The following is a 24,900-nucleotide window of genomic DNA, read 5'->3' on the forward strand; positions in this document are numbered from 1 at the left end:
GGGCGCAGCCATGTTGGGAAGGTCAGTGCTTGCGCCGCGCCTCACCTCGAGGGCGGGGCCGAGCATCCCGCGCAGCCGCCATGTTGGGCGCCGCGTGCGTGCGTGAGCAAGGCGGGGCGGCTGCGTCGCGAGAGCCCCACAAACATGGCCGCTGCCCCCCACTCAGGTTCCCCCCCCCCCCGTGGACCGTCCTCTGCCTCCTCCTCAGGCTCCATTTCACACCCAACCCGGGGCTCCCTCCCTTTTCGCCACCGTCACTTTTATTGTATGACAGCAGCAGGGGCCAGCGAGGGGTTCTCCCCGGGCCCCCCCAGTCCCACCAGTCTCTCGCTGGCCTCCCAGAGCGCCCGGGCCAGCCGGTCATCGCGGGCCGGCGGCCACGGTTCCTGCAGACGGCAGTCGGCGAAGTAGCGTCCGCTGAAACGCTCGAGGCCCTCCTGCGTGGCGCAGTGGAGGGAGGTCTGGGCGCCTTCGGCCGCGTCGAGGAAGAAGAGCCAGGCCAGCGGCAGGAAGAGCGGCTTCAGCCAGAGCGGCGTGTGGCGGAAGAGCTCCGTGTTGACGAACCCTGGGGCGAGGGGAAGCGGCCGTGGAGCATCCCGGCTCCCGGCGGGGAAGAGCCCACGCGGGAGCCAGTTCTGCTGCGAGAAACGGAAGCGGCCGCGCCAGGGTGGCCTTTGCACGGGCAGCTTTGCCACAGCCTTCCCCGGGGGTGCTGCCTGTGCCCCATCTGGCCTTGCGATGGTGGCGCGCGGCTCAGGGGTGCACGGTGCTCCATGCAAAAAAAGTATGCTCTGTGCAAGGGTGCGCTGTGCAAAGGGACGCTTCGTGCAAAGGGACACAACGTGCACAGGGACGCTGCGCGAAGGGATGCTCCAGCAAAGGGACACCCCACGCAAAGGGATGTTTCATGCAAAGGGCGCGCTTGTGAAAAGGGCATCGCACAAAGGGATGCCGTGCAAAGGTTGCGCTGTGCTCCGTGCAAAGGGAGACACCATGCAGAGGACGCTCTGCGCGAGGGGATGCTCCACATGCAGGAATTCTCTGTGCGAAGGCTGCACTGTGCAAAAACACCGTGCAAAGGCAGCCCTGTGCAAAGCCCGCACCACGCAGAGCCCACCCTGCACAAAGGGACACCCCATGCAAAGAACACCCCACGCAAATGCTGACGCTGAGCCCACCCCCGTCCCACCGTCCCCAGTTCCGGGTTGCAGAGCCGGGTCCCTACCTGGGTGCACAGCGTAGCACGTCACCTGGGTGCCCTGCAAGTGCGTGGCCAGCTCGCGGGCGTGCAGCACGTTGGCCAGCTTGCTGTCGCAGTAGTCCTGGAAAGCCGAAAACAGCCCGGAGGGCGGCCGGCCCAGGGTGTTGGGGCGCAGGCGGCCGGCGCAGTGGGCGCGGGAGGCAACGATGACCACGCGGCTGGGCGCGCAGCTCTGCAGCCGCTCCAGCAGCAGCTGGGTGAGTAGGAAATGGCCAAGGTGGTTCACCTGGAAGGGGAGGCTGAAACCATCCTCCGTCGTGCCCCCGACGCTCACCCCTGCAAAGGAGGCGATGGCAACCCACGGTGGGTGATCCAGGGGTGCAAGGGGAAGGGGGACGGGGGTCCCGGCGCTCACCGGCGTTGTTGATGAGGAGGTGCAGGTGGGGTTCCTGGCGCAGGAAGGCGGAGGCGAAGGCTCGCACCGAGCGCAGGCTGGCCAGGTCCAGCTGCATGAAGAGCACCTCTGCGTTCCCCGTCTCCTGCAGGCATGGCACAGGCTGGGACAGGGCTGGGGTGGCCCAGGGTGGGGGGCACGCTTCCTTGGGGTGTGCGGGTGCTGGATCTGGCCGAGGGTAGAGGGGATGCTCTGGGGACTGGATCTGGCCCAGGGTGAGGGAGGGGGGAGCTGCAGTGGGCTGGGGGTGGTGGTGATGGGGGGGTGCCCTGTGCTGGGGCTGGGGGTGTCCATGCAGCCCCCGTGGTACAGGGTGCTGGTGTCTCGGGGTGCTTGGGGGTGTCCCTGGGGTGTGCCATGTGGGTCTGCTGGGGGTCCCCTGGGGGTCCCCTGGGGGTCCCCATGTGATGCCCAGGGACGTCTCATGGGGGTGTCCCTGAGGTGTGCCATGTGGGTCTGCTGGGGGTCCCCTGAGGGTGCCCATGTGATGTCCATGGATGTCCCATGGTGTGCCCAGGGGTGTCCTGGGGGTTGTCCCCGGGATGTGCCATGGGGGTCTCCTCGGGGTGCCCACGGGGGTGTCCTGGGGCTGCCCATACGACACCCAGGGATGTCCCACGGGAGCGCCCGGAGTCACCCAAGGTTGCCCCCCGAGGGTACCCGGGGACGTGCCACGGGGCTGTCCCGGGAGGAGGCGGGGGGTGTGTGTGCCGGTGCCGCTGCCCTCACCGTGCGGATGCGGCGGGCGGCGGCCTCCCCCCGCGGGGCGTTGCGGGTGGCCAGGACGACGCGGGCCCCGCAGCGGGCCAGCTCCAGCGCCGTGGCCGCCCCGATGCCGCTGCTTCCCCCTGCGGAGCGGGAACAGAGCGCGTAACGGTGAGCGCGGGGCCGGGCCCTTCCTCCCTTCCTTCCTTCCTTCCTTCCTTCCTTCCTTCCTTCCCGGGGCCGTTCGTTCCCGGCGCTCACCGGTGACGATGGCGGTGCGGCCGCGGAGCTCGGGGCGGTCGCGGAGCGGCGGGGAGCGGCGCAGCCCGTGGCGGAGCAGCGTGTAGAGGGCCAGCAGCAACCCGGCACCCAGCAGCGTCCACCCCATCCCGCCGCCGTTTTACCGGGTACTACGACCGCCGCCGTCGCCTCGGTGTCCCGCCCCGCCCCGGCAACCGGCCTCCGCCTCCCCCGGGGCGGGGGGAAGGACGGAGGGCAGGGGCCGAGGCGAGTTCTTTCGCAAGGGAAGCGTGGGGTTATCGGGACCGGGTTTGCAAAAAAAAAAAAAAAACCCAAAACAAAAAAAACCCGGCCGTTTTCTGCAGGATGAGACGGATTCGTGCAGCCCCGGGTGGCAGCAGAGGGAGGTGAGATGGGGAGAGGACGAGGCCGCCTGCCTGCAAACCTCAAGCTGCCTCCTCTGCTGCAAACCTTGAGCAGCGAGAGGCAGCTGCTGCACAGCACAATGCCCTAAGGGAGAGGGCGAGGGGTGCATGCTGTCACCCCTAGAGCCAGACCCCACCTCTCTTGCCCAGAGAGGTGGTAGATGCTCCATCCCTGGAAATACTCAAGGTCAGGTTGGACCTGATCGAGTTGAAGATGGCCCTGCTCACTGCAGATGACCTGCAAAGGTCCCTTCCGACCCAAACCATTCTACAACCTTCCCGTCCCCATCCTGGACCACCAGCATCATCCCACATGCCCACACAGGACACATCAGGCTGCTTCCGCCCAGGCACAGCCCCTTTCCGCAGCTGAGGCTCCTCTTCTGCGGTCAGACACTCTGGGGAAGGTCCAGGTTGTGGTGACAAGAGTTAAGACAGACAGTCAGAAAACAGAATGTGAAGTATTTTTTTTTTATATACAGAATACAGGAAAGTTTCTGTAAAGTCTAAAACGTTACAATTACTATGTACAGTGGAACTAGCTGTTCTGCTGCGGGGAGGTGGCATATAAACAAAAGAGACAGACAGGTTACGACAAACGATCTGCTACAATAGACAATTTGAGGAACGTCATACCACATGTAGCACTGTACACAGCTTTAAAACATTGAAAAATGCCATCACTGATGTATTTACACAGAATCCAACACTTTTCCTTATTTGAAATAAAAATAGGATGGACACCAGGAAAAGAACTCATTTCTCACTGCCCATAATACACAGTAGCTACTTGTAGTGCAACCATAGCAGGGAGGGATGGGAAAAATAACTGTGGGAAGAAGAGCGCTTCTTTACATTAAATAAAACAATGATATTGTATAGATTTGCTGTATGAAAACTGTATTTCTCTTTTAATATAAAACTATTGTCACTGGCACAAAATAGAACAAGTTTCTGATTATTTTACAACTGCATGGGAACTATCTGTCAGAGAGAGTCCTCGAGTCAGACAGCGGTCGCCCCTCGCTCTGACGCGTCCTGCTCTCACTGCAGTTTTCCTTTTAAAATGAAATGTATAGTACAAATATATGTGCAAATGCCCCTAAAACTTGAGCAAAAAAGAAAAATTAAAAAAAGTTAAACGTTCTTCATTTCATGCAAACGGCGTGTGAACAGTCTCTGGGCCGACACAGAAAATCCCACCTCGGTTTGTACATTTTTGCATTGCAAGAGTCTGAGGGTGTTTTCTTTACTCCAAAGCTCTCTTCCTAAAATTCCTAGGGAACTGAGTTGGACCGCAGCACGGGCACCTGGTGGGGTTTCAGAGAAAGCTTCTCCTCCAAGTCCATGTCTTGTACTAAGGCAGTGTCCCCCTTGGGCTGTTTGGTCGCAAATTCGGTAATGCTGAAAACAAACTGCAGGCAGCCCAGCTTGATGTAACTGCCGTGGTGGAGCAGGGCTGTCCCCTCCCAGCCAGCCCCGCTGCCCCCTATTAAGCTAGAGCTGCTGGCTTTGCAGTTACAGGGTTTCCGATGCTGCCCTTGTGCCTGCGAATTCATCACAGCAGCTTCTTCATGCGGCTCCTCTTCTTGTTTTCTGCTTTTATGTCGTTCTGGAAAATTAAAAACACACGTAAGATTTGGGCAGGCAGCTTGTTTTCATCAACAGGGGCTACTGCTGAGGTGCCTCGGGGGTAAGATCCTCCAGCCACGAGGCATTTCAGTTGTCTGCAGTGAGCACCTGATAGAAGGGAAACAGGATTGGCAGCCAAACAAAAAAAAAAAACCAACAAAAAAAGAGGAAACCAATCAGGTGGAGAGCAGGAGTAAGCCATGCAGGGATGGGATGCCTGTAGCACAGCCCAGATAGCTTACTCACAGCGTGGGAGGGGAGGACGTGCATGGGAAAACTCCTCAGTCCAGCTCTGAACTGGAGTTCATCAGCCAGAGCTGACATCAGGCAGGGACCTGGAGCTTGGTTAACTCCAGCACCACGGGCAGGAGTTAGTAGGGGTTAACAGCAGAGCACTCTGCAGGCTGAGGCACTCCCTAGGCCTGCAGAGGAAGGTCTTGTGTAACCCAGGCTGAGGCCAGTGGAGAGCCTCCCTTTTTTGCAAGGGGTGCACCAACAAGGAATCGATTTGCACCCGCTCCTGTCCCCCTCTAATAGCTCCCTGTGGTGTTACGTGAGGCTGGTGCTGTCTCAACACTCACTTATCACACTCTGCACTTTGGCAACAATACTGCTGGGAGGAGTGGGAGTCATCTTCTCCGAGAAGTCACACGAATACAGAACGTTGTCCACGGTCGTCCCATGCTCACTGTAGTTCAACAGCTCGTAATGTTTCGTATTCTGAAAAAAAAGGGAGGAGGGAATCAAGACATCACATCAGAAGGGCTTCTGCCCGTGTGTCTCTTTGGAGCACTCCACTGTCGATGGTTAAATAAGAGCAGTTAAATATGCTCCAGCTTCAGAGACCACCAACCTGACCCTCGCGCATGGCTCATGCTCACAGAAGAGCTGGCTTTCCCCAGTAAGAGCTGCTTCCCGGCAGGAAAGGAGGGCCGAAGTAGCTTAGAAAAGAAGTGGGTTTTACCTACTGCACTTGGACCGACAGATCTTTTGGAAACAGGGATTCAAGCTGATTCTCACAAAGTGAGCACACCATTTTAACAGGCACACTAGATGCAAACTTGGCCCAAGACCTGCGCCTAGCAGGGAAGAGGTGTGCTTTGGAAAGCAGACACAGGATGGCAAGAGGGATGCCAGTGCGCTGCAGCAGCCACAAGGTAAGAGACAGTCTGGGATTTACAGGCCTTTTGCAGATGCTGAAATGCCAAGAGACATTACCATGACACAAAGCATTACACAAGCAGCGTCACACTCAACTGAGCTTTGCAGAGGATGTTGACAGAGTGAAGGAGATTTCAGGTTAGCTCATAGGAATCATCTGAGGGCTGAAGACCTTGTCCCCCAGGAACTACAGAGCATTAATCAAGTTACAAAAATTCCCCATGCACAGGGGAGTAAGTTTTCAAGTAGCTTGCTAGACTGCAGAGACTAAGGCCAAGCCTCAGCTGCCCATGCCCAGAAGCAGAAACAGCAGACAGAGCTAAGGAGGGGGAATTCGCCCTCTAGAGTGACCACAGCCATAGGAGGCCTGCTGGAGTATGGAAGAAGTTCAGTGCCTAGAGCCTGATTTAGCATTGACCACTGCAAGGAGATGCTTCAACACAGATTCAAGGTCTGGGTCCCATTACTGAGTGTGTTCTGTAGCTTGTAGTGCACTGGAGGAATGGCTAAAGCTGGCTCTGGGTTAATCCTGGATCCTGCTCAATAGCTGGTTGACAAATGGTGATATAAAAGACTATCTTGCTTCAAAGACTGTTTTTCCATGCTCAGAGATATCCCCAGCAGTGCTTTTATGGGCAGACCTGCCAGTCTATTTACTTCAAGAACAAACTAATCTCTGGACTGTAGTTAAGGAGCAACTGTAGACCTGTGTTTATGCTGAGAGCTTAACTGAAATTTTAGCTACATAAATAATTTATACAGAGTATAAATAAAATACAGATGGCATGAACGCTTTGCACCACCATCACACCTGAAAGCAAGAGACTCAGAGCAGTTCCCTGTTTTGTTCCAGCTGAGGTTCAATGTCGACATGTAAAGTTTAGCTTTTATTAACAACGCAGCTGGATCAAAAAGTATCGAGCCATTTCTACGACTTTCTCTTTCCCCAGACACCAGCAGTGACAGTGCTTACTTGTGGTCAGTCTTTGTCCACAAGCAGTTAGCTCAGAGAAATCATGCTGGCAGAGCTCTGTGCTTCAGAAAAGGGTTTGACAGAAAACGCTGACGCAGCCTTCACTGGAGTGAAACCATTCACAGCCCTGGCTCTTACTTTGTAGTCCACAAAGGAGCACCACACAAAGACAACCTGCTGCCTGCATCTCCAGCTCCCACTGCCATGCATGCCAAATAATAAAAATTAAAAAAAAAACCCCCCAACCCACCCCCCCCCCCCCCCCAAACCCAAAACACTCAGGCACTCACCTCATCATAGAATATGCAGGCATGTTTGCCAGACACATAGTTACAGTGACCATAGCTTGTAAGGCACACATCCATATCAGCTCCTGTCAATGGGGAGGACAAAACAGGCTCAGTTCATTTCAGAAAAAACTGTCAGGCAGCAGAGAACAACAGACAGAATTAAACTTCAATTAGCAAAACAACAGGGGAGCAACTGCCTTTGTTCAAGCTCCCAGGACTGCATGAATAATGCTGCGATAAGCCACTGAACAAAGTTTCAGTGGGGGAAGGGAAGGCTAGCAGCTCCATGAAGGTTGAAGAGCATTTCACAGTTACCGGGTCTATCCGGAGCATCAGAAGAATCTGGCAGAAAGAAATGAAACCTGCAAGCAAACTGTGACTCTTCTCTCCCTCAGTAAGGCATTAAATCTACAGCACAGCCATTCCGCTAATTTTGATACCAGCCGGGTTACAAAGGTGCAACCCCACAAAGATTCAAGCTGAGGGGGAATTTCCACATTTCTTGGTAGAAGAATCCCAGTACAAGCAGCCACAATGTGTCTGTTTTCTTCAATACCCACTTGGCAAATGCTTAGGGAGGGCCAGGGAGAACCACCCTGATTCTGAAAGGTCAAGGCAGAAAAAGCTACTCACCTGTCCCAATGTAGAGGGTTCGATAGCACATATTGACTGCACCCCCTAAGCCCATGAGAGGATAGAACACCGCCCGGGCTTGTACTTCCTTTCTTTGCGCTGCAAGATAAAAAGAAATTACTTGAACAATGTTATCAGCTACGAAGGCTGCTTGACCCCAGTGCCCACAGCGCTACCCTCCAGAAAGCACAGATCCTAGGAAGGATGCAGTCAGCTTTGGCCTCAACTCCAATTCCCAACCCTCTAGGAATGTTTGTGCGTTAAACATCTTTTTGCCAGTCATCAGAGAAAATTGCTCTCTCCAGTAACCCACACAAGCCATGCAATTGGGGGAGTTTTAATACTGAGTGTGCACAATGGAGCCACACTGAGGAAAACACAAGCCTCCTACCACTAGCTTCTTTCTTAATCTCGTCCACTTTGGGTAATCAAAGAGCTGAGTCTTGCTGTCAAAGTGCCACTTAAAAAAAATTGGTGCTGGTGAATGTTACCAACTTAACAACTGCAATTTCACTTCTAGTGAAGCTGCAGGAAAACCAAACCGGTGGAACAGGGCTTGGGCTTGTCCAGGGACAAACCCAGCTCCCAGGACAGGATGATTTACCAAGTGGACTCCTTTACCCTCAGGTCGGTCCCTACGGCACACTGGACAACAGCTACGCCAGGGCTGAGCCTCCAGAGCAGCTCCCCAGCAGCCAAGTCCAAATCACACATTCTCATGTGCCCACATTAACTGGGCAGAAAACCATCTCCTGTGGAACAGGTATCAAACTCTGGACCACAGAGGCCTAGCTAGGATTTCTGCAGCTGTCTTTTGAAAATAAGCTGCTTAAATGCAGAGTTTAGGCCCCTCCTGGTACCACATCTGCATGACAGTTTTACAGCAGGAGTGTGAAATCAAAGAACAGAACATGAGGATTACGAGAGACTGTTTGCAGAGTCACCTACATCAAGAACATTGGCCACGCTGAGTGGCATCACTGGACGTGCAGCACTCAACGCAGCTGAAACGTGCAGGTTCCCACCTCTGCCCAGCTGCCCAGCACAAGTCCTTTCAGCTGTTTGGCTCTGCTCGGTCAACAGGGCTCACTAAAGGCTTTGGATCTAATATTTCATCAGCAATGCTAAACAGTCAGCTGGATGCATCATTCCTGCCCAAAAAGGGTGATGGGTTAAAACAGCATCAATCTGCCTTTTGAAAGGCAGACTGCTGAAGAATTTCCAGAACTCGTCTGTTACGAGCAGCACAGGAACGCAGCTCATGTCACAGCCTGGTGCTGTGTCCTACAGCAGTGTTCAAAAGAAGATTGACAAAGCATTTAGAGAATGCTGTGATGCTACAGCAGCAAGCAAGCAGGCAAGCATAGAGTCTCAGAAGAAGGTTACTGACAGCTAGCAGACTTCCAAAGATCTTATCTTAGATATTTACCCCCAGGCTTAGTGAAGGAGGAGCAGACAACTGCTCCCACAACAAGGCTGTCCAGCTAGTGCTTGAAAGCAGATTAAATGGCCTGGCTGCATGCGGAGGAACATGAAGCCATGCTTCCCCTGAAGCTTTAGGTGTTAGCATGCCAATACCAGTGACCATAAACAAGGCCCATGCTGAACTCAGGAATCTGGAGATTTCCAGCAGAAGTGCAAGTTGTTTTCCATTATTTGCATTAGTTGTATTTAGTGTTTCAGCTTGACAGTGACATTATTCTCAACAGGCAATGACAACATCACACATATATTCTGTGCCCCAGTTCCTCCTGTTCATTTGCTTGTGTCACAAGCAACTTCTCCAGAAAGAGAGAGCAGGAATTCACATAATTCTCTTGCCCATCTCAAAGGGGAGGGGAAAAAACAAAAGCAGCTGAACCTTCCCATCTCTTGCAAATTCCAAGATGAATAAAACACAACTTCACTAAAGATTTCCAGCAGAAAATCAGAAGTTACTGAAGGCGTTTTCATTGGCATAATTTGTAAATAATTAAGTAGAGGGACCTGAAGGAGTTTCTGGCCAGTGGGTATCCAGAGTGGGGGGGGATGAGAGGAAAGAAACATGAAAGGCAGCATCAGACAGATACCAGAAGAAGAGGGAGATCTCCTTCAAAGAACAGGCAAGGGAGTGCCAAAAAGCTACGGCTCAACACAAACCAACTATTCTAGGGCTGCTCTTACCTTCAATGTGGTTTCCCACAGGAGATTGCTGATGGGAACTGACACTGCTCGCTAGAGACTGAGCTTTGGAAGGAAAGAGCTGATGTATTCTCTGCAAGGCCAGAAACTTGATCACCTGCTCATCCAGCATATTTATCTCAATCTCTGTTAATAAACAAAAAGCAATTAGTAAGTTATTCATGGAAAGGGTGCAATCTGAGCTGCAGTGGATTTAACTGTCCCACTTTCAAACTTGCCATTTGCTTCAACAGCAAAGACTTGACAAATTTTGCAGTTATCAAGAATCTTACATATAGGTGATCTATTACTTCATATCATCTCCCATGAGCAGCATGCGAGGAGAGTGCCAGCGATGGCCACAGAGCTGCAACTGAGGCAGCAAGCAGAAGTTTAGGGGAACAAGGACTGATTAAAGTTGAAAATCTGCTGGTTTGGCTCAGAATCAACAGGTCTGCAGAGGTAGACATCACGCCCCTTTGGGTAGCAGGTTGGGTCCTTCTTGTGAAGCTCCATTACCTAGTTAGAAAGTCTAACCCTACATTACAGAGGAAAGCTGTAACCACCTTTGAAGCTGCTACAGGCTCATTCCTGAGTCACGCGCTTTCGTAGCAGGGTCAATTAAACCAAGCAGGGCAATTCAGACAATATTATTAATGAGCTTTAAAGCAGATCTGTTGCTGATAGCTTTTAAGTGTTTGTATTTGTAAAGCCCTACAGAGGTCTGCTTTCTGGCAGCAAGCAGGCTGGCTAACCTCTTCTTCCAAGAGCTTTCTCCACATCAACGACATTTAAAAGGGCAAGCAGAAGCAGCAGAGCTGTAACGGCCTTTCCCCAATAGCAGAGAGGTAGCCTGGGCAGGCTGAGCAGTCGGGCTTCACCCAAGAAAAGAGGGTCACACAGGCAACACCAGAAAGGCTGTTCTTCAGATGTAGAAGTCATCTCTGGCGACAGCCTTGCTATGCTACTGATGACTGCTGTTCAGCAATCTCCTCCTCCTGAAGTCACTCCACTAAGGTCTGGCATTTCTTGCCAAGTGCAACAAAAGGAAAATAAAAAATGGGCCTGTCTAGGAGAAGACCGACAGAGGCAGAAATAAATCAGAAAATTAACTAATCCATTAGAGCATCACCAGTCAGGTGACTGCTCGACTACAAGACTTTACGCCCGTCGGGAGCAGCTCTGGATTGCAGCTAGCACCACAACATGGCAGGGCTGCAGGTTTATGCATGTGAATTCCACCTGGAAAGCAGCCCATGATCGTTCCCCAGAAAAGCTTCAGGCAGAAACACTTCATTGGCCTTGCTGCCTTGGCAACATTACAAGTAGGGAAGCATGTGACATATTTAAGGTAATGTATACCCAGCCCTGCCCTCACCTGACTGCAACCCTTCTTTATCTCTGGAACTTTTCCTTAAGCAGAGACAGAATGCTTTAGGGAAGCAAAACACACAGAGCTAGTAGAGACTGATAATGAACTAAATACTCACCGCCATCCATAAATGCTTTCAGGGAACTGGTGAGGTCCAACATAGCTGCAGAGTTTGAAGTGAGTGATGAGGGTAGAGTTAAAGCGCTTCCTATGGATAAGGTGCTGGGACTGACCTTACCATCTACAGAGAAAGATGGTGCAGAGAAGATATGTCACTGTGACGTTCGTGAGACATGCACGCAGCCCTCAGGCTGCACTTTGCTTCCAAGCTGCTCAGAATGATTAATTTTGCTCATAGTCATGCTTCGAAAAAGGCCTGAACTAGAAGCCATTAGCTTTCTTCTCCTCACAGAAGAACTAGTGTGTGCCTTCAACACAGAGCCAACTGCCGGCTTCTGCCTCTCACCTCCAGTTGTCGGAGGAATTCTGGACCTATACATTTAAGCTCCTACTCCCTGTTCGAAGCAGCAGCAATGATGGGCTGTAAGCGATGTCCTACACAGACTGGAAAGATGAGCACCAAGTCCCCAGGAGCTTGAAGAGCTTGTTAAACCTAGAGACATTTGCGAAGTAGCTTGTCTAGGTCTGAACATGCATAAAAAGTACAATTGCCACATTTTTATTTCTGCATGATTATAAAGTCTGGGGTGTACTTCACTGCCCAATAAGAATTTGACAGTCATAAGCAGATTTTATTATTTACAAAATAAAATCCTACTGCTTTGGCAGTGGCCATGCAAGCTGAAAGAGGCAATGGCAAATGCCAGGAAACAAAATCCCTTTAATGCATTGTTGATACCAGATCTTGAGTTGGTTTGCTTAAAAGTAGAACTACTATATGCCTGAAATTTATGGCAATAAAAAAGACAGGAATGATGTGTATTTTTGTACTTGGCAAGAGAATTTGTACACTGTAATTTAAGATTTGTTATAAATATATACAAGTATCATGTTAGATGGAACATCTAAATATTTACACCTTTCCCAAGAGACACTACACCAAAATGATGCTTTAATATGTATTTTGTAGAATGCAAGCTTTGCACCGAAAGCAATTATTTAACATCTTAAGTAACTGCAAAATTACGTAGAATTTGTAGTGCTCTTCAAACCACAAGCAAGAAGTTTTCTATAGTATGGTCTCATTTCCGCTACCAAAACTTCTCCCAGCCTTGCATTTCTAAGTAGGGCATGGTCAAACTAGCAGCCTTGGAGTAACCAAGTTTGTTCAGCAATAAGCAAGGAGGCCAAGTACTCTGAGGACTGCTTCCAAACACGAGGTAAAGCTCAGAAGTTATTCATTAAGGAATTTTAACAAGAACAATAAAAAGATGTTGCCTCTGTTGCTTGCAATCACCAGATCTGAGCCATCTACACAAGCCTGCCACAGAGCAGCTAGGAACTGCAAGAGAAGTGACAGACAGCTCATCGTGTGCTTTTCAGCAACTGCTTCAACCCAGCCTGCACAAAGGGTTTACTAGCTTTGAGTGTTGAGCTGGTGTGGGGGAAGGGAAGAGAAGAAGAATGCTTTAAGTGAAAGCTTATTCTAGCAGAATTTGAGTTATGGGCAGTTACTCTGACTTCACCATCTATCAACATCTTTGATTTGATATTTTTATACTGAAGAATGGGTATATACACTTTAACAGCAAATTTTTTGGGTACAACTCAGGACAGAGATGGTATATCCAAGTCCATAACTACCCTGTATTAACAGACCAGCAGATACTAAACAGACTACAGGTTCCCAAGTCCGCATTTCTCTAACATCAAGGCTGTGCAGCTGGACTTCAAACACGTCTGTACTAGGGGACACAACCATCACCAGAACTGTTACCGTGTACAGAGATCATAGGATCAGATGCCAGACAGCTGCTCTTGTGAGAAGGACTACCTTGCAGTCAAACTAGTGCTTTAAAACAAATCGGTAGTTTTAAAGCAGCACTGGAGTGGCCAGTTGTTGAAACAGCGAGACAGCAGCCAACTGATTTAAAACCACTGTTGCTTTCCAGAATTAAACTGATCTATTATCCTGCTTCTCAGGACAGAGTTCCCCTCTCAGGTATAAACAGCCAGCAAAAATACATCCTGTGGCTCTCGTGGAGGGACCTAAGACAGAGGAGACTTGAGAAACTTCTCGCAGCTCTCCACAGAAAGCCTGGTTCCCAGTTAGATGAGGGCATACTGCTAAACCCTTGAGGTTCAGAATAACATTTAGCCTGAACACTCTCTTAGCCCCGGGGGCCGAGATCAGCTGTTTGGCACGTACCTGAAGGTGGTGCTGGTGAACAGAATCTGTTTGTGGACCCAACAGCAGAGATCCCATCTCCAGCAGCCTGCGGTGGGGTGAGAGCCCTCGTGGCAGTCAGAGGGGAGCCCATAGATCGCAGGTCTGCCGTCAGCGGCGGTCCTATCTGTGTCTGCACATTCTTCTTTTGCAAAGTGCTGGTGGTCTCCAGGCTGGCACAGGAGCTCGATATGGACGTAGGCATACTTGTGACCGGCACAGAACCCCTTTGTGCACAAGAAACGGGTCCTGCTACGTTCTCTGTTTTGACAATGGTTCCAATGGTGTGATTCAGAAGTCCGCAAGTCGCTGGGGGCGTGAGGGGCCGAGGCCACGTTTGCCGATGAGACAAAACAGGTATTGTGTTACCAGATCCGATTAGCCTCTGGGAGTCAGTCAACTGTGCTGAAGATTCAGATGAAACGCCATAGAAATGAGGACCATTTACTTTAATGTCAGAGGCTGTCGGCCCATTCGAAGTCCCGCAAGAAGACACCTTCTTGGATTTATCTATACAAGAGCTGCAGTTGACATCTTCCTGTGACAAAGTCTGCTGGGATTGCGAGGAGCTCAAGGAATTCTGGGTGGTAATCCCTGAGGTGCAGGATGACATGGAATAGAGGGAAGGTGTGGGTGCCTTGTCAGCTGCCTGGTAAGGGTTGGCGAGTGAGCCGTCTGCCACAATAACAGGCTTAATATCAGCCTTCTCTGTTTGTTCAGAGTCCCAAAGCAAAGTCATCTGCTTAGCAGATAAATGTTTCAATATGCTGCACTGGAGCGCAACAACACTACAGAGCCACTGGGAGGAAGAAAAAAGTCCAGGTTAGCTCCACAGACAGTGCTCCAAACCTCAACAGTTACTCCATCGTTCACCCAGCTCAAAGAAATTCAGCTGCCTCACTGTGCTGCTGACTGCTCTGATGCAGCCTGAAACTACAGCACCTGCTCTGATGCTCATCTAGATCAAGAGAAAATTTTGTCCAGAGGTACAAAAGCACAACCGGAATTACATGCTGTTTATCTCCGTGCTGGGGATAGTACAGAGAGGAGCTGAGATTAAAGGAGGGAGAAGGCAGAAGATGCACTTCCTCACCCCCAAACTCTTCCCTCTCTTCACCTGTTAAGTGTTGCAACTCTTCAGCTAGTTACAAATACATCTTTCACTACTATGGCCTTCTATCCAAACACAGTCCTCCAACTTACTGTGTAGCATGCTGGAAAGAAATGCTGATCTACCTCACGCTACAGGGAGTCACCTGCCAAAGCTGGGGTGAAGAGCACCTTTCCTTTTACACAAGGTAGAGGAAGACCAAAAGATTTATTTGAAGTTTTAAGCTCCATGGTGAATGTGCACCTGCCACATAGAAGAACCCCGCCTAACAGAAGGACTTGACTACACCACTGATTGCAAAGCAACATGCCTTTGCGTTGTGCAATCTGGCAAGAAGTTTCATACAAGATTTAAACATTCGTTTGACCTTGATTTAAAAGTCCAATTCTATCAGCAATAAAAAGCAACCCAGAAATGTGATGTTACCATACAAATAAACGTGTCAGAGAGCAGCGTTACATAATCAAAGTGGAAAGTATTTCCCCTCTGCCAGGAAATAAAAATGACATCTAGACAGAAAGCCCTCCATTCCACTCTTAAGGCCAGAAGCCTATTTCACCACTTGCCTGAAGTATCAAATGAGGAGTTTTACATTTCACCTGGAAAGCCAGAATGAAGTTTTAATGGGCAAGGGTGTCAGAGACAAGACAAGCTATCACCTTCAGACATGATTTTGAGACTGGTTTCCTAGACAACTGCTCTGATCATGACTGAAATGGAAGAGATTTTTGTACCAAAGCAACTACAGACATACAGTCCAAGCATTTGACTTCATTTACCTCCTGTTGTTCTGTCTGGCTGGCTAAGTGCTCAGTGTTCAAAAGGTGCTTCTGCAAGGGTTCCTCAGGGATCCCGTTACAGATCAGCTCGCCATCTCTAATTGCTGCAGGCGCAAGTAACGGGGGTGGAAGCCGATATTGGGACTTTATAGCATCAGGAACCTACATTGTAGAGAAAGAAGATCACACATGAGAACAATTACTCAAGAATGACTAGTTAAACAAGGTGCCTAACCAGCACTACACTTCGTGTTTGCTGCTTTCTGACCCAAAGGAACCCTGCAGACAATACATTAGAAGTTTCAAGGACTGAGTGCTTTAAATTGATGCAGCTAGGCTGAAATTAATAGGTTTTATTCCCTTAGGTCAGGCATGACTTCAGCACAATGTGGTGGCTACAGCATGAAAGAAGTCATGCAAAAAAGGCCAAGTAAGAAGGGAAAGCTGTATGGCATTTTTCAGCCATTCCAGCAGCAAATACTCTTTGCGTTTTAACACAGAACATGCAGCAGCCCCAATTCTGAACACAGGGCCACCTTCAAGAGGTTTTGTGTTGTACTTTCTATGCTTGTGCCAGATTTAAAGGCTTACTTGTAATAGCTGAGCCTTATGGTTGGCAGGAAAAAAGCTTCTTAAATCATACATGTAGTGAAAAGTAACTGCTGACTTCCAGACCTCTCACCAACACATTCATTCAGACCCCACCCTCTTCCTCCTGCCCCAAAAGGTTATCCCTATGGGACATGCTGGTTTCCCTTCCAAACTAGAATACATATACAGGGAGTTTCACCAACACCTACTTGTTTACACATACCTTCAAACCTTTTCTCTTTACTGATTGAAGAACTCTGCGATTCGGAGGATGTTTCTTATGGATTCGGTTTAAGAAATCCACTTTGACAACGTGCTGAGATATGGTGTCCTGGAACCGGTCAAATACTCGGCACCGATTACTCAGGGTCAAGTTCTTCTGGTTCAGCTGGGTGATCAGATAATGCCACAGGAGTTAGGGATCTGCGGGTCACTCTAATGTACCCTAAGACTTTCATAACGCCTCGTAGCACTGGCAGTACAGCATCAGCTCAGCTTTAGACTATTCGTTTCCTGCAGCACTAACCACTTCTGTTAAAGGGCACATTGCTGGAGATGAATACAAAAGCATTTAGAGGCCTACTAAGCAGCATCAATGCTCTCAGAAGCAGTTTGTCTGGGCACAAGCCCTTTGTTTCAGCCCCCTGTTTCCTGAGTATTTAGTCTCAAGTACACTGCTTTTCCACAAATGAAAACTCCCTCTTGGAATGAAAGTTTTTTGGGTTAAGCATGCAAAGAATTACTTCCCCTATTTGTAGCACTGTGCTGCTTTGTATCACAGTTCTGGAAGCTCATCTAGATCTTAAGGAGTCCAGTCCGAAAACTAGACAAGCTGTCAGTAAGCCACAATTTGAGCTGTCAGCTTCAGTTACAGGAAGGAGTTCCCCCATCTTTATATTTTATTGCAGATAGCAGCAGCATATTCCTTTGGAGAGTGCGTTGCTTGCAGCAGGAGCTTTACAAGCGTTACAGGGAGCAATAAGAGCTCAGAAGCTGTTTTACATTTGTTGTACTTTGTCCTTTAATGGACCTGCCAGGTTCCACTCCAGCATCCGGTTACCATACTGCAATCATAGTCCTGCTTACCACCACATGTTCTATGTGATTTGGGCACATCCATCTACCCAGAGGCATGGCAGTAAGCGGTGGCTCCAGACAATCCATGTGGAACAGGAGTGGGCAATAATCACACTGAATTAGAGGTGCCACTCTGCAACTCCTGCAAAGAAAGCACCATATCTTATTTCCCATACAGAATATATACTGAACACGCAGGCAAGCTCAGCTAACCACTTTAGCTTATCTTTCCCCACCAATTCCCCTGCACTATGTTACTTGCATCCAAAATTAGGCTTCCAATTTGTAACTTGATCTATATGGACCTTCTGCAAGACCCGCTCAAGGCAAAAGGACTTGCCTAGGCACATGAGGGTTTCTTGGTACAGAAGAGGTCCTCTGGCAGGAGGAGATGCCATTGCTGGAAAGCTGTAAGCACCTGTCAGACTCCCATAAGGAACTTTTCAAGTTGACCTTGTGCGTTAGTTCCGAGTGGCTTCATTTAGAGCAAAATTCAAAAATCATAAGGGAATCTCAGATTTAGGTTATTACAATTTTCCTCTGATGTATCATGTGTGAAGTTGGGACATTTACTTCAACAAGATGTTCTCAGAACAAGTCTCAAACTCCAGAAAGCTACCTACATCTGATTCCCCAGGCTTTAAAGACGTCTTCACTCTACAACAAAGTCATCAGCTGTTCTCCACAAAAGCCCACCTGAATCTCCAGCCCACCTCCAGAAACTCACTGACTGCGTTCCTGAAATAAAGTTTTTCATTTTCACTGACATTTTGAATTGGGATTTATATGTGAATATTTTTATGCAGTTATAAAAAACAGCAGTATTTTGTACTGGTTTTCAGATTTACTATTTCAGCACAACATTCCTATTTGTCTTGGGCTTATATCTCTCTCGGTAGATTTCTATTTCCTAAAGGTCACCTCCTCGCATACTTCCTTCATGAACCATAAACAAATATCTCCATTTTCTAAACCACCACCACTTTAGAATTTTTCTTAGTAGAAAAATACTGAGGACAAGATGGCTCACTCTCTTCAGGCTACGTTTTAAAACCCTTTACAGCCATGCAAGGCTGCAGAAGCCACACCTACACTTGCCATGGTTAAACATCTGTTATTTAGCAAAGATGATTATTCCCCCATTTGTTTAGAGGATTGTAAGCAAGTCAATGAAGGAGAATGGGAAAGGAAAAAGGTCGTCTACTTTTTTCAGCAAGAACTTTGCTCCTGTGAAGGGTGCAGCTACACTGAAGAGCCTCCCTGGAAGTCAAGTACCTGTTGCATGTGAAGCAGACTTTCACCGGCAAGGGAACCAAACCATTGTGGTCTAACTCGTGTTGTGCTTTCTTCACGTTCTTTCCTGTGGTTTCTTCCTTTCTCCTCCTCTTACTAGTACCTGAAAGCAAATTTTAAAAGGCTTTGGGTTACCCACATAGCAGAGTTTGCTTTCTGGTAGATACACATAATCATCTCAGGCAGAGGCAAACAGAAAAGGCAAAGAGAGCTGCTTAAGGAACCCTTATCAACCACTAAATCTAGCCTTAAGTGACAGAGGTTGGCTTTAAAGACAGACATATTTTACACTTAATAATTTCAGTTACATCCTATACATTAAGTCATTATTTGTTACTAGATTATCATATCATAAATCAAAATCAAGTATTTTGACAATTGGAATTCTTTTCTTCAAACTGATGACCTAGACTAAGGTGACAACAGCAAGCATCTATCACAAGTGCTGATGGAGGTGTAGTTTGTAGCAGCAGTGTCCCCACAGCTCACATCTGAAAGGCCACCTGCTGTTGGACAGCTGGAGGACGACCAGGGGTACTTCTGTACCCTCTGCTTTCACCAGTGAGCATCACTGGAGCCACAGCTAGCAAGGAGTCAAGAGGGAAAAGAGGCAAGATGGCAGCAGGATGCAACTGCAGACATCTTCACCAACACTAGACAAGCCATTGCTCACCTGGAAGTGCTGTGGTGCAGGTCAGTTCATTCGGCAACTGGAACTGCGTTGGGTTCCTTTCCATGGCAGCAGCAATAAGAAGCTCAAAGGGTCGCTTCAGCTGGGGCTGCCCACAGTCCATTTCTGCAATGGCAGAGTCATCATCCACGTCAATTATGTCCTCATCGACATCATTCTGCTCTGAGTTGGGGGTCTCGGTGCTGGCATTGGATGTGGGAGTGCCAGGCCGGCTTGCTCTCCTTTCCAAGATCCTGGCATGCGCATTAGCCCTGATGCTGCTGCTAGACCTGTCCAACAGGTCTGCGTCACTGGTGGGGGAGGTGGTCCTTTTCCCAGATTTGTCCACCAATCCATTTACCTGCCCCAGCTCTTTCTTCTGTTCTCGCTTCTGCACGACATGAATAGGCAGGCTTATCATGGAGGCCACAAACAAAGCACATCAACCTTGACAAATATGCAATCGAAGACAAACAGCATCTGAAAAGGCTTGAGCCACTACAACTTCCCCTGTAAAGTCATTAAAGCCTTGACCTAGCAAAACCAATTTGATTGCAGCTAACATACAGATGACAACAGCTGAAGGGAACCAAGCATGGGGAAGGAAATTAGCATGTCTCTCCCCTTTCAGGATAGCCGTATTTGAGTCCAGATCAGGACAACATTTCACAGCATCTAGTCCTAAACACCTGACGAATCAGACAACTCTGTTTACTTTGCTAGCCAACACTGAGAAACTCCACAGTAGACTGTTCATTGTCGATGCAGTCTATTAACCCTGGCAGTGCATCCAAACCCATTATGGAACAAGAAGGTCAGCTTGAGAATACAAGCACAATATACAAACAACACTCTCCTATCTCTTGACGACAGGAATCTTGAACAAGGTGGGCAGGGAGAACCGCAGCAGAGGAAAACAATACTTTGCAATCACCACGAGATCCATTTTGTAACAGAAGGGGATGCTGCATGGCTTAGTATGGGCACCTGTGCACTGCTCCAGTGCCTGACAGCATCACCAATATGGATGAACCAACCTACTTGATCACTAAAATGGTCTGTAAAAGGAACAGAGTGTTATCAGACAATTTTTAATACAGAAAAGTTGGGGACTTTTTTCCTTTTCTTTCTCTCTCTCTTTTTTATTTATTTTATTATTATTTTTTAAATTGGCAACCTTCATTTTTACTGTTGGCAGATGGCTGAACAGTACCCTGGAAACATGACAAGGCAATTGCTTCAGGAACAAAAGGCTGAGTACACAGTTTTCTTCCAATCTGTTTTGGGTGTCACTTCAAGGGAACAGTTGCTAGATAGTTTGGTGCAGTTTCTAAACCCTCTGCTACGCGGTCTTACGTAGTCACAGCAGTAAGATGTTTACATTGTGCAAGATAGCTTCCTGGAGAAAGAGCATCAAGGAAAAAAAACAAAGACAAGCCACAATCTTGCCCAATCATCTCCTCCCCATCCTGTTCAACAGCCCAGGAAATCATAACATCACCCTCTGCTGATGTGCAACTGCTGTGAAGCCACACTTCTAAAAAACACAGATTAACCAGAATCACAGCCCTGATGCCAAAGCTGCATTAACCTGACTCCTGTTTCACCTGTAGACAGCTCACTTCCTCAAGCATGGCTCCCATTCCCTCTGCCTCAGCTCTCCCTCCTTTCCAGAAGGGGTGGGGCAAACAGTTTAAAAGGCACAGCTTGACAAGAACTTATCAGGCACTTCAGTTTTGGTTCCTAGTAGCAAGGTTAAAAATATCAGGAGGGTCTCACCAAGACCCCTTCATTTTCTTTAAGCCTGTTCCTAACAAAGCCCTTCGCAACCGTGAGCACAAAGAGCAACTCTGGTGGTATATACGTACACATTAAGGGGAGAGGAAGGTATAAAACACAGGGTTCACATTTCAAATGGACAGTCGGCAGGGCAGGGATCATGTCTGTTACGAGAGGCTTTACCTTGCGGCGTACAGTGCAGCGGTGACACATCCACTCCCCCGGAGGCAGCATCTCCTCACTGAGCGGAGGGTTGCTACAAGAGAAATACAAAGCAACGCTTTACTGTTATTTCTGGAATGCCTCTTCTCAGATACATGCAGCCCGAGTCAGGGTAGCTGTGCAAGTTCCACTTCCAGGCACTTCCTCTTATTCTTTACGGTGGTGCTCCCCAGTTTTGCTCCCCCATACATCCACGTAGCAAGACACCTCTAAGATGCTAGTCTTCCATGACACCCATCTCATCTCCACAATGCAGCATGCTCCATGGTTTCAGAGGACAGTCTTAGAATTGAATAGCAAAGATAAATGGAAGATTCACTTGTGTGCAACTTGTATACCTCCCCCCAGCACCAACGCCTCCTTAAATAACTTAATCACTCCATGTAAGATCACACAGATTCCCATGCAGCAAGCACAGTCACATATCTAGGCATTTCCATCCTTTGAATTTGCAGTTTGAGGCCAACTGAACAAGCTACTATGAAGTCTGCCCACTGCTTCCCATGTACTCCATCCCTGGGCACACTTACTTAATGGTGGAAACCACTTTCTATCTTAAGAAAACCCAAATACTCTTAAAAGTGTCACCGTATACAGCTTGCCTTGGCTATGAAGCACAAGATACATCCTACTCACATGGATCTGCACTTACTATAAAAGCTGTATCACATCGAAATCACATTCTCATTTTGATGCTAGAAATAAACCAAAGCAAATTAGATGAAGGGATAAGGAGGACTATTTTGAGAAACATTCTTCCTCAGTTAAACGCAGAGCAGCATATGTTAGATGATACACTTTCCTTACAGACCCTACTACTAGCTCAAGTACTTTCCAACACCTTTTTATCATTAAGATTTGTTATTTTAGCAAACTGCTGACTGTTGCAGGAAAAGCATACATGCTGTCAGATAAACAGCCAGTTACCACACAGCATGGCTTTAAGATACGCTTTTAAAAGTTCTGCGTACTGATGCTAGAGACAGCTCCATAGCGAGTCTACTCTCTTGTGCTGAACACTCAACAGGTAGACATGCTATTGCAGGACCTGGAAGCTCCATTTCCCACTGACCGGGAAACGGATTACAAGGGATCCAGCGGGGACTGACTGGGTTACAAGGTGACCAAGCAGCAGTGCAGCCACACTAGCAAGGAGCTTAGAAGACCGGCCCAAGAAGCCACGCGAGCATGGGCAGCCAGACTGTGTTCACTTCACGAGTCTCTATACTGTTTATTGCACCTACAAATATCAAAACAAATCCAAGTTAAGCTGTAAGAACTCTCTGGCAGTGGCAAGCCAGAGAGGGCAAGATGCAGATTTGTTGGCCAGTAAGAGCTGTGCTTTGCAGCAAAGGGAGAGGCTGTCTTCCTCGAGAATCTTGCTCCTAGCACGGGGAAATGGCACAGGATTCCAGCCCAGGCTCCCAAGCCTGAGCTGTAAAAACAAACATGCTTCCTGTGTTTAAACAGAGTCCCAGTGAGCCTTGCCCCGAGCACACCAGTATGCCAACAGAAAGCCTCTGCAGGTACTGCAGCCACCCAGGGTCACACTCGGTCTTGCAACACTGTGCCTGGAAGACTGAAGGAAGAACACAGCAAGAACCAAAGTGGTAATAACCTCAGCATTTCTGGTGTCAGGCTCCGGGGAATTCAGTAGAGCCAACACATCTGGCAGCCATTTTGAGGAGTGCAGAGTTTCAGAGTCCTCTGTGTTCCAGGCGCTCCAGAAATGCAGTGCTCTGCATATATGCTCAAACATACCTGCAGCTTATGTTTCTCATTTCCTGGAGGACTTGGATGAACAAGAGATCAGGCTCTAGACGAGAGCACCAAAGCCTCAACTACTGGCTGCTTTACAGGAAGCTTCAAATGTTTGGCTGAAATAACTCCCCCCTGCCCCAAACTAATCTTTTGCTAATGGAAGCAGGGAAGGGGGATGGAAGGAGGAGAGTAACAAATGATCCTCCTGTGCTTGCTGCAGCGTAAATCCACTCTGAGTCCTAAGGTGGATCCTGCAAGTCCAGGTTTTACTCCTGCCGGAAACCGAGCTCTTAAATATGCAGCTACAGCCAGTACGGATTCATCTGGCCTATTCCCTCCTCCCTTCCCAACACCCCCGGGGAAAAAACCCCACACACTTTGATTTGTTTGTAGTGAATTTTAGCCCTCTGAAGCTACCGACGAGCGTGCCTGAACTGCTGGAAACACGTCTGCCCCATTCCAATGGACACACGGCCTGCCAGGGATCCACGCGCTGCCAGATGCCTCCGGTTATTTGTTTTAACTGTTACCTCAATCTTATTCATTTTACAATGAAACAATTAATACCACGGTGAATCTTAAGAGATGCCTAGAAGAGTTAGAACACGTTTCTTCTTAAGTGTTTATGTTATTGTCCCATTTGTTATGTTTGAACAATCTGCTCAAAACCAATGAGATCCTACAGACACACTACTCTTAGATGACAGCTTAGAGAAGCATTTTAATGAATGCTGCTACCCAAAGGCCTGTAGAAGGAGGGCGAAAGATGAAAGATTAGTTTCAGACCAGCAGCAAGGTTTTAGGAGGCTAGTCAGAGAGCTGAGTTTTTCTGCTCGCTGTCAGGGCCTAACTGCTATAGCAAGTGTATTAAAAGACTGATTCTGCTTCTCCTGGTTAATGAACTGTTCATCAAGGCAGCTCGCTGCACTAACAAAGACTGATGAATGCTGTTCCTGCACTGCTGGCCTCTCTGCAAGCAGAGAGCATTTCCTGGGTCTTAGCATAAAGCCAGGGAAGCACTAAAGAATGCTGTTTTAATTGACTAGTTATGACCACATTCTTCAACCTTTTACCGTAAGCATAAGAGAAACTGATTTTTAAATCTGAACAAGATACTTGATCTTCATAACCAAGGTAAGAATTAGCACTTTGGCAAGAGCACCATGGCTGTTTTCTCCCTATCTTTCATAGGTTCATTAGCATGCAGATCTCCAGCCGTTAGTGTTTGCTGCCAACAGGACCTGGAATTGTACAGCACCAACTTTATTTTCAGTTACAACATATCTCCTTTCAACTACACACCAATCAGTTGTACTGTTCTGTACAATTTCGCTGAGCCTTTGTTTCAGAAAGTTTCCCCCTGTTGTCATCACAGGCAAGAGTGGTGGCCAGCACTATTTTACCTGGAAGGTTTGGTGTCACCCAAATCAAATCTGCTCAACAGAGCGTATTTCTGAGTTTAAGACAAAGACAGCTCTGAAAACTGAGGCTGACTTTCAAAGTTAATACCTATACAAACACCTGGAATACCAACTCATACAAAGCCTCTGAAAATTAAAGATGTTTATCACAGCTTATTCAAAATCCACTACGCTGATACAAAGTCACTTGCCATAATACTAGTCTCGTGACTTTTTTCTAAAAAAGTTAAGCAGCATCTCCTGCAATTCATACCAGATTTGTGTTGTCAAGACTTGCTCTTGTAAACTGTTGGACTAGCTCCTATGGTCAGAACATTAAGCAAAGCCTCCCTTAAATAAAATTTAAATGGCTATGATGAAGAAAAAAAAAATCTTCAAGAGTCATCCATATATCAGGACTTTTTATCAAGCAAACAATAGCATGAAGCCACTTAGCTTTTCAATTTCACACTCTGGAGCTCTCATACATCAGATGCCTGTTGTTAGTCTAAATCCTGTAATCACTCTTCACTTTGCTGACCTCAATAAATAAGTAAACAAATGCTCAAAGGAATGGCACCTTCTTCAATACAAACTGGGCCATAGCTCTCAAAGGAACCAGTT

The 24,900-nt window shown here is 48.2% G+C and overlaps 2 protein-coding genes across 7 annotated transcripts in view; both read right to left on the minus strand.

The window, feature by feature from the left end:
- Positions 1–92: 92 nt before the first annotated feature.
- On the minus strand, positions 93–2,828 carry DHRS13 (dehydrogenase/reductase (SDR family) member 13). Its single transcript, XM_010573663.1, has 5 exons — positions 2,622–2,828; positions 2,385–2,503; positions 1,617–1,740; positions 1,226–1,537; positions 93–565 (listed from the first exon to the last, which is right to left on the minus strand). Exons 1-5 carry the CDS (start codon positions 2,746–2,748, stop codon positions 261–263), a joined length of 987 nt encoding a protein of 328 aa, XP_010571965.1. The 5' UTR covers positions 2,749–2,828; the 3' UTR covers positions 93–260.
- Positions 2,829–3,474: 646 nt separating this feature from the next.
- Positions 3,475–24,900, minus strand: part of PHF12 (PHD finger protein 12) — a 31,351-nt gene continuing 9,925 nt past the window's right edge. For 3 of the 6 annotated variants that reach the window (XM_010573665.1, XM_010573664.1, XM_010573666.1), the window contains exons 2-14: positions 21,077–21,149; positions 19,118–19,505; positions 18,427–18,547; positions 17,161–17,293; positions 16,298–16,462; positions 15,484–15,645; positions 13,576–14,392; positions 11,365–11,487; positions 9,878–10,021; positions 7,715–7,813; positions 7,082–7,164; positions 5,239–5,377; positions 3,475–4,637 (exon numbers count right to left, since the gene is read on the minus strand). In XM_010573665.1, coding sequence (XP_010571967.1) covers positions 4,303–4,637; positions 5,239–5,377; positions 7,082–7,164; positions 7,715–7,813; positions 9,878–10,021; positions 11,365–11,487; positions 13,576–14,392; positions 15,484–15,645; positions 16,298–16,462; positions 17,161–17,293; positions 18,427–18,547; positions 19,118–19,505; positions 21,077–21,127 — 2,760 coding nt within the window. In that variant the 5' untranslated portion in view covers positions 21,128–21,149 and the 3' untranslated portion in view covers positions 3,475–4,302. Of the gene's footprint in view, positions 4,638–5,238; positions 5,378–7,081; positions 7,165–7,714; positions 7,814–9,877; positions 10,022–11,364; positions 11,488–13,575; positions 14,393–15,483; positions 15,646–16,297; positions 16,463–17,160; positions 17,294–18,426; positions 18,548–19,117; positions 19,562–20,291; positions 21,150–24,900 lie in introns of those variants that run through there. The other 3 variants (XM_010573669.1, XM_010573667.1, XM_010573670.1) reach the window with 3 other exon arrangements.

Source organism: Haliaeetus leucocephalus, unplaced genomic scaffold (genome assembly GCF_000737465.1).
Source record: "Haliaeetus leucocephalus isolate CR32 unplaced genomic scaffold, Haliaeetus_leucocephalus-4.0 Scaffold395, whole genome shotgun sequence".
Classification (NCBI taxonomy): Eukaryota; Metazoa; Chordata; class Aves; order Accipitriformes; family Accipitridae; genus Haliaeetus; species Haliaeetus leucocephalus.